The 10,000-nt window shown below is 32.0% G+C and overlaps 1 protein-coding gene across 1 annotated transcript in view; it reads right to left on the bottom strand.

The window, feature by feature from the left end:
* Window positions 1–655: 655 nt before the first annotated feature.
* Window positions 656–10,000, bottom strand: part of LOC145288497 (serine/threonine-protein kinase TBK1-like) — a 154,029-nt gene continuing 144,684 nt past the window's right edge. Inside the window, exons 15-18 of the mRNA XM_080136333.1 lie at window positions 9,296–9,397; window positions 6,089–6,185; window positions 3,298–3,368; window positions 656–802 (exon numbers count right to left, since the gene is read on the bottom strand). Of these exons, the coding sequence (XP_079992459.1) occupies window positions 748–802; window positions 3,298–3,368; window positions 6,089–6,185; window positions 9,296–9,397 (325 nt within the window). The 3' untranslated portion in view covers window positions 656–747. The remainder of the gene's footprint in view (window positions 803–3,297; window positions 3,369–6,088; window positions 6,186–9,295; window positions 9,398–10,000) is intronic.

Raw genomic sequence — 10,000 nt, 5'->3', positions numbered from 1 at the left:
CCTCCACCCCTTACAAAAATTTTCAGAGGATGTATGATAAAAATTGAAACAAAATCTTTCTTCAAACTATATTCTTCAAATAAGGTAAAAAAATTTAATTACTTTTTCATTTTTTTAAATCATTTCAGGGTAAGTAGAAAAACTAAATTCAAGTTCAAGAAAAAAGTTTTTCAGATAAAAATCAACAAAAATATTTCCTGTAAAAAAATTTTTTTAATTGAATAAAAGCTATGATTTTAAAGAGATTTTCGAAGAATTAGGTAAAAAAAAAAAACAATTTTTGTGGGCCACCTCAGAAGGACAGGATCTTTCTGTTAGTTGTATCTTTCATATTCTGAGAAGTTTTTCATGTGCAGGGACGAAAAAATGCTCTCATTACGTTTTGTAAACTCCAAATTTCATAAGCAGAGTTTTTCGTATCTAGAAGTGCCATTGTATTTTGAAGTAAAAAACCAGAATATTTATTTGAATAAATGATGTCACTCAATATGATCGTCAGAATTTAATAAATTAATTTTTTGTTTCCTGTGGTCATCCATTCATCTTCAGTCATGTGGTGTAACATTTACGAAGAAGAAAAAAAGGCACAAAAGAAACAACAAAGTTGATCATAAGAAAATTATTCAACAATTGTGCTTTTATGAATTACAACACATTTTTGTTAGTTTAGTTATGTTTTATTTCAGAAAAATGAATAAAAAATATTGCAACAAAAAAAAAAAATTTTTTTTTGCCATTTTGTCATATTTATTCTTGAATCATAACAGAACATTTTCTGATCTGTTGAGTGGCCGTTTGAACCCTGGAAAAAAAAAAGAATCATTTCAATTTTTTATTACGGCAATAAATTATACACACACATACACACACATACAGGATGTTTGGGATTAATGTGGTAATACAAAAATGTGGAACTTTATCTTTAGAGTGAGGCGATGTCCGAACTTTACAAAACACTTAAATTCAATTTTTACAGTTTCTAATTTTCATTACTTTCTTGTTCCCTTCAATGTTTGTTCGGATCACTTTAACCATTACTTTGGCTTATTGATGGCCTCTTTCATTCTGAATTTGAAACATTCAATAGTGATAAAGTTGAGAGCTGAAGACTATGGGTGATTGGAAAATACACTGGAAGAGGGTGAACTGCATCAAAATTTGTGCCAGGTTTAAAAATTTGGAAATCTTAACCACTGTTCCTTGAAAACCACAAAATGTGAGCTGGTGAATTACAATTGACACGTGGAAACAGTGGCTAAGCTTGAAAGATCATAGTAGGTGTTCTGCATCTGCACAATGGAATTTGTTAAGAAACTGCAAAAAAACAAAAAAAGATGCAACAAAACCTTGGAGATAGGCGTCGGAGTGGTGACAATGAAAAAGGCACAGAAAAAGAATCTTTGCTAATACACACACAAGATTCATAAGGGCTAACCATTCACCATAAAGGCCCGAGAGAGTCACCTTATGAAAGGCAAGAAACTCCTCAACAATTTCAAACACTCAATCAAGTTCTTCTCAAACGACAAGACCATCTGCCAGAAATTGCACGCTGCACAAAGCAACAGGTGCTTAACAAAATTCTGTGTGTCATGATGATGAAGTTCACTCAAACTGTGATGATCTTTAAGTGTGTTTCCATTGAAGGACAGGTTATGATGGTCATGCTATCACACATTTTTGAAAATTCAATTTAGATGTCTATATTGAGTTGCTGTCCACTGTTGTCAAGCGCTGGGTCAAGCAAGGGTGGAAAGGTCATACGTGTGGTGTAAGAACTCAGTTCTATGTCACAACTCGTCTGAGTCCCTCCTCGCCAATCTTTCATAAAAAACACCCGTCTAGCTGAAACCACTGTCAGTAATTTTTCCCACTCTTTATCTGTGCCTAAATAAAAACGTAGATTCCATGAATAAAGCTTCTTTCTTAGAAGTGCACGCCTGTGGAACTCTCTTCCGTTTGCCTGTTTCCCACCTGACTACAACTTGGATGTCTTCAAGTCCAATATAAACAAATTTCTGATGAACTGCCCCCTTAAGTAAGACACTTTATCAGATCTCCATTACTAGTGATTATATTTTCCCATTGATTACTGCACACTCAATAAGCCTTATCCCCGAGTGGCTTCCGGACCTTAATAAGCGGTGACTTTCTTGTAAAAAAAAACAAAAAAACTCTGAGAAATCCCGGAAGTGGATATCTGATTATTTTGATGACTTCAGTCCACCATACAACACCACGGATCAAACTGGTGTTCAGTTTTCTCCTAAAGAACATTGTAAAGAACATTGTAATGACCGCATGATCCAAGTTCAGGTCTGAAGTCTGTGATGGAAGCTCATGATGATCTCTTTTTCAGTGATCTCTATTCAGTAACAGATCTTCCAAGAGATGCAGTTTGAATTTTGAAAATACAGCAATTATTGGCCAAGATATGACGTTTTTACTTTCCTTTCCTTATATATACTGATAATTGTGAGGTTAAGGTATTTCATTCCAACTCCAAGTTTTGGATTTACATTTATATACAGTGCTCAATGACTTTTTGGATAGAGCTTTATAGTACTTGAATATACAAAAGAAAAAAACAGTAGTAAATATGGCTATAATTTAAGATTTTTAAGGTACTTAAAATTTTTTTAGGATTTCAACGAATTTAATTCATTGTGTAGTGATTGCAGTATAAATGAAAATAATTCAAACAAAATCTGTATTGCCACTTGTTTCAAGCAGTGCCAGTTCAGCAGATGGACTCTCTATGCAAACACCCTTACAGACTAAGAGTAGTGGAAATAATGGTTTCGATTAGCATAAAGCAGTATTTGTTTTTATATAGAATAGAGTTCTCTAGGTAATCAGCAGCATGAATGTGAACAAAACAAAAAAAAAGTGTAATAATTTTTCCTACTGTTAAAGCAAGATTCTTGACTAATGATCGCAGTTGCAAGTGATCGGATGATTTGAATCAGGTTTTGACATCTCTAGCACAATTGAAAAGCGATACGGTTAAACAGTTGTTTGTGGATGACACAGTATGAAGATATACTTATAGCAAGTGAGCTACATAAAAACGTTTGTATTTTATTTCATCAAAGGAATTTTTCAGGCTAACTGCCAACTCAGTATCCCATTGTACAGCTGTTGTTTTCATTATTACTTTAACCATGACTATATATTTTGTCTCGGCACAGCAAGTCAAAGGTCACAACATAAGTACATACATTTAACCCCATGAAACAGAAGATGAAATTAAATTACCCTTTGAAGTTGTGACTTACAAACATTCATTTTACTAACCTTTGGATCAAATTCACAATCGTCTCGTATTCATTAACCTCAAATTTGGATTTCATATTCAATTTTATCATCTGAAAATGAAAAGGATGAGGTAATTAATAATTAGATATCAAGACGAATAATCAGCAAAACATGTGCTTTGGAAAATTGCAGAAGCCAAGAATGACAATAAAAATAATGACAATAAAAATAATGATAATACAAATAAGAAAAATAATAGAAACTCATTGTATTATTATTGAATTCTTTGGACGGTTGTTCTCATCTTTAGTGTTATTTTCACAATGTTTCAATGTAACCTCTGACCTTTGTCGTGTGTATCTTGTTGAACTTGAGAATCTTCCTGTTGAATTTGGCAATCTGCATGGAATTTCAAACAAAACTGTTTCTTTAATCCATGGGAGTAGCATGCTCTTGTGCCATCAAGAACCTGTGGCATAGTGGATAAAGTAGTTGGTATAACTTCAGAAAAGTGTTGCTTAGAATTGAATTTTACATCTGTTATGTCACGGGTCCTTGTGCAATTAAAACTTCTACCCAGTCATGGCTGACAGAATGAGAATCTGGATTAAATAAAAGTTTCCAGTGGAAATTTTATGCAGATCCCAGAGTTTGACAAGATACACTTGCAAAAGGTTGGAGCTTACATCAACCAAAACATTGTGAAAACAAGCCGAGCATGTGGGGTAGGTCCCCTTCCACGAATGAAAAATTTACTTTTACCGTGACTAATGTGGTGCAAATTTTTTACAAAAATCCAAGGTGTGGTTATTGAGAAAAGTGTGAACAAATGAACAGGAGTGAATTATTAGGTCCAATCCTTCATTTGTCGACTAATATAACACTCAAGATTAGAACAATAGTCTGAAGAATCCTCATCTCAAAAATTCAGAATGCAATCCCCAAAAGCAATGAATGCTGATGCCACAAGAGAGTCAAAATCAGAAAGAATATTAAATGAATCCAAAGGAACTGAAACTGCCAGAAACACTTATCCTCCTCCCTCCCTCTTCCTGTGAAATAAACAAAACACATTCACTAAGTGACACCAGCTTTGGCTGGAACCAACAAAATTGTTGTAAAGGATTAAGGGTTGTGAAAAAAGCAAAGATGTATACCACCCAGACCTTCAGTGTAAGGGTAGAGAGAATACTAGAACTTTGGAGTAAATTGTTTCGACTTAAATTCCAAAAATGGCAATGGTTGTTGCCAGCAAGAATTCTTTTGCTATAATGCAGAATGATGTAGGCATTTATCAAAAAAAATGAGGAGAGTGCTGGAAAATGGGGAGACTTGTCACTCAAATTACAGGGAATATAACTAGTTATTGCCAGAAAGTGATCACTGATAATAACTTTTGAAAAAACTCCTAGTGACTAATAGAATTTTTTTAAAGTGTTCAAGTCACTCTAGTAATGCATTAAATTATTAAGTAATATGTCAGTGTGAATCATAAATATAATGCAAATCTATGGTGGCTTAGTAATTAACAAAGCTAAAAATAATGCAAATATTGTCAGGCAATATTTGCACATGCAGACAGCAGTTCCATGACGACAATCTGTTTCAACTGCATATTAATTTGACAGAGGAATACACAAACACATGCTCGCAACTAAAATTACAGCTACTACAATTAAATTTTGATCAATGTCAAGTAACATTTATCAGCTGTTAATCTATGGACATAAAAACTTACTGACCATGGAGGTTCATTATATGGAGTGGATATAACTTCTATAGAATCACAAGTGGCTCGCAGTCTCAACATAGAATCTCATTTTATTTTTCTCTCACAACTAAATATTTTTCTTCTGCTGTTTGTAACATGAACCCCCCCCCCAAAAAAAAAACCATGCTGCTTGTGCATGTTTACAATGATTGTAAGTTACGTGTTGGAGGTTATCTCTCTTTTTGAAACTCTTCAGTTTTTATAAGTCATTATGAATGTTAGTATAAAAGTTATAAATTTTCTTGTGTTAGATTAAAAGATTATTTTCAGCTGATTTTTTTTTATTTTAGGGAGTTGGAGTTAGTCATTGAAAAATTTTAAAGTAAGGAATTGAGTTGATTCTTCTATTTTTAACTGACTCTGAAGTTGAGATCTTTTTCTTCAGTTAACTTTTTTATTTTTATGTTACGGAGTTAATTGGCAGAGTTTGAAGTTTTTGCAGGAGTTTTGGAGTCAAAGCGAAAATTTTTAAAACGGGATTTTATTTCACACAGCTTCCCAGATGCTGCTAATACTGGCATCTTGACGACACTTCATTGTGTGTGCGCAAAGCCATAAATGTGTTTACACATGTTGAAGCTATTTTGTTTGTTAGGAGTGCAGAATTGCAAACAGAGCAAATTTGTTTTTAAATGATTCTCCAATTTTTATTTGGGGAGTTGGAAATTTTTCAAGAAATCTTGAATCAAAGTCATAGTTTATAAAACAGACTTCATAGTTGAGGATTGGATGTTTATCCAGCTTTAGTTGAGAGTTACATTTTCCCAATTAAATATCCCCTACATCCAGGGCGAGGAATCCGAGTTAGAAATTCTTGTAGAATTTGGGAATCAAAGTTGTTTGTAAAAACAAACTCTTTTCCTGTGCTAAAAAAAATATGGTGAAACTGGAGCAATGTTTTAATATAAATCTTGCATGCAATAATTAATTTTCTTTTTCGTTTGTTTTTCACAAAAATAGAAAGTAAAATCATAAAGAATAAACAAACTGATTACTTAAACAGAATAAAATAGAAAAACATCAAGGCATGAGTCTGACAACCATGTTGTAAAGTCTTACCACAATTATTGAAGACGTGTAAGTTTTAAATAGTTTATTAAACTCTGTCAGAAGGGCTGTAATATGCATGAACAACTTCCGCTGGTTCCAAACTTTCCTGGATAAAAAAAAAAAAAATTTTAACAAGCAAAAAGTAAAACATACATGGAAGAAAAAAAAAAAAAAAAAAAAAAAAAAAAGCAAAAACACTAATAACGTTTTGTTACGACGATAATAGCATTAAACAAAGTTGTTGTAAAATAAAATTATTTGATATTCCATTTGCATAAGTTGGAGAGTCTTCTGTTGAATATATTGGCTTATTCTAGTTATTCTAGGTCATCATGTAAAGGGAAAAAATCAATAAGTAATAAAAAAAAAAATGAGTAATGAAACATGTATATATTTCATATATAAATTTTTAATAACGTTTTTAAAATAGCTTGATAGGGTAAGACTAGAACTATAATAAAATCTTTTTACTATCAAATGTAAGGGAACAAAATTTTGCCAAATTCACCAAAAACTCAGTTTTTATTTGCAGAATGCAATTGTATGCCTAGCATTAAGATATCTGTAATGTTCAATATATATGAGGCATTTTATTTGTCCATGCGGTCAATCATCCTCACTTCTCCTAAAAATGTAGGTAACGCTCCATGCATAACCCCCCCCCCAAAAAAAACGCATTCATTTTATATTACTTTCCACATTCATCTTATATTTTTTCAATATTTATTCTGCATTATAAAACAATAGACAAAATGTTGAATATGGAAAATGAAAAAAAGGAAAATTGAAAAGTATTTAAATATTCATCAACGTTTTCATCTTTGTTTCAAAACTTTCTCAAGATAACTAATTTTAAGAAAAACATAGAACTCAATGTTTTAATATATGTGGTGCGTTTATGGCATAGAAAAATGTTTCTGTTCTATTTTTCAAATGAAACAATTGTTAAAATTCAAAATATGTAGTGGGTTTATGAAATAGATGAATTAAAAATTAGAAAAAATTTTTTAAATACAATGTTGTGTACAAATGGAAATGTGTAAAATAGCTGGATATAATTTCAAGTTTGATTTGATTAATATTAGTTTTCCGTTACATTGTTTGATTGTATCTGAGTTTCATGGTCTCCATTCAGTTTTGAGAGTCAATGGGTATTACCTGTAAAGATAGCTATGCATGTAATTATGAAGCAAGGGTTGTATAATCCCAACCACACCTCTCCTGTTCCAACACCGCTTGATTCCAGTGGTAAGAAGTCCAGGACAACTGCAAACAACCAAACTGGAAAGTCCCAAATGGTCACCCACTTAGTACTGACCAGGCTTAACATTGCTTAACTTGGATGACTTAACAAGAACTGATGTGTAAACATGATTCTGCAATATAATTATATCATGTTGGAGTTTATAATCCACAAATCACTTCCTCCCAAACTTTTCATGGAGGGGTGAAGCCACACTTAATCATCTGATCATCATCCCTCCTCCCTAAGTGGACGTGATCTTATCCCTGTTATAGTTTTAAAGAAATGCCCTTCTCAGCTGACCACTGTCCTCTTCAAACTTTACAGCAAATACCTTTTCCTGAAACATTGCATGCAGTGTTCAAGAATTATGGCGACACAATTGATCTGCAAAATTATTGTCTTAGTCTTCTTCCATTCTCCGCTAAAATCTCTGAATCATTAATTAATCGAGCAATAATCCGCCACCTCGTTAATATTACACTTCTTTCTGACAATTGGTATGCATTTAAGCCTGTTTTTACTGCAGATATCTGAACAGTCATATCAGAACTTATTAAAAAAGAAGATTTAAATTTGATGTCACTAAATATCATGGTTAAAGGATGCAGATATAAAAACTAGGGGTTAGATGTGAAATGATAAAAGACTCACATGAAAGTTATGTTGCAAGTTATGATGGAAAATACCTTTACATGTAATGTTTGTTGATTTTTCCAATCAAGATTGGAATTCAAATGACTAAAATACTGTGCATATAACATATCCACTTCATTGTTTTGTTTACAATGTTCACAGATCTTACATCTGCTGGCAGCTACAAACCTAAACTTGATGATTTTAAGGATTCATGATTTGCTTCAAGATTTTCTGGAGATATTAATCTAATTTATAAAAAACTCACTATGTTTGTGTACATGTCTGTCTTTATTTGTTCAAGGGTCATTTCCTCCGAGATACAAAGTTGCAGAGTCAAATGCAGATCAAATGATTGCATGTTTTGTGAACCGTTTTTTATGTGTTTTTAGCAGGTAAAAATAACTGTTAAAGGGTAAAAATTAAAAGATATTGAAACTTGGCAGATGTAAGCCGATTAAACATGTTATTTGTACGCATGCACAAATACACATTTATACATTAGTCAGTTCATTTCTAATTATTTTATTCATATGACAATAGCTCAAACCATAATGACTAAGATTAGAGTGCTAGATGTTTTGATTTTGATTCTAGCTGATAGCATCCAAAATCATATATGTTTTTAATTTTTGAAATCACAACTATATATTGGGTACAATATGATATATTGATAGAGAATTGACTCTAATAATGAATACAAAATCTGCATAATTAAAATATCATATTTAAGTGTATTTTACAACCGGGCAGTACTGGGTGCCCAGCTAGTCACACTTACAGCTATATAAAACTATTTTTCAGTTATCTCCCTGTGTTTCTTAAAATGTTTTTCAAAATGGCAGGTGGGACAATCACTCATCCGATACTCATAAAATTTGATTTTCTTTATATAAAAATAATACTACTTGATTAATTTATGTGATTTTCGGAATATGGTATATTTGTTTTGTCATGGATTCATACATCATACAGATTTTTCTTTAGTTTTGTTTTTTTAATATTGAGAAAATTCTGGACAAGAACCATGATATATTTTCATGTTGAGCAATAATAGCAACACAGTGCAGGTCATCAACCAAGCATACATTGAAAAGTTGGTCCTGGTTTCTGATCAAGGACATTCAAGTCTTAATTCGCATCGATTAAACAATTAAACTTATGACAACCAACAGAATTTTGATCTGCCAAAATTATTGCCTCAGATTTTGATTGAAAAAAAAACAAAAAAAACACCATTATGTTTTGGATGAAATAATATTTTTTCCACAGATCCAAAAAGTTAATTACGCATTTAAAAATATTAATTGAAGAATGATAAAGTATCCGAAACTTACTCTGATGCCAGTTGATATTCAGCATACAGTTTCTGCGAATTTGGACGGCAATAATCTACAATAAGAGATTCTCCTTTTTTGCAATTTTCTTGTAGACGACTTCTGAAAATAAAAATGATAGCCATTTTTGATATAAGAATTTATTTTCATTTAAATGTCTTCAAGAAAAGATTTTTTGTTTTTTTTTCTTTGTTCCTATTTGCCTCTGCGCAAGGGCAAAGTTAAAAACATGATTGGTTTTTAAAGTGGTGAAAATCCAGCTCCCCAAAAAGAGGCATTCTGGATTGGAACAAAAACTAAAATTGTCTCAGTCTAGAAGGATTTCTAACTCACTGACTATAGGCAGAAATATATATACTAGAAGCTATACCTGGCGTTGCCCGATATTTAACATAACATTAAAAAATTAAGTAAAAAAAATGGAAAGAAACTGAGACATATGCATGCGAGTATTATGTTTTTTTTTCGAAACAGTTCACTTCTTGTAAGTAAAAAAGATACTCAAGCTGAGATTGAAACCCAAACTTAAAGACAGTGAGTGAAATATAATAAACGTTAGGCCAGCTTGACACGGTTTTTAAAAAGTGTTCTCAAACCTACTTATTCTTAAAATAATGTGAACAATTCATGCATGCATAGTCATGAAACAGTTGACAAACAGATAAAAATCCGATGAACCCAAAGTACAATTTATATATATATATA

Source organism: Euprymna scolopes, chromosome 2 (assembly GCF_053919585.1).
Source record: "Euprymna scolopes isolate OS-2025 chromosome 2, ASM5391958v1, whole genome shotgun sequence".
NCBI lineage: Eukaryota > Metazoa > Mollusca > Cephalopoda > Sepiida > Sepiolidae > Euprymna > Euprymna scolopes.
The sequence above is the reverse complement of the archived record's forward strand: the minus strand, read 5'-3'. Positions and strand labels throughout refer to the sequence as shown.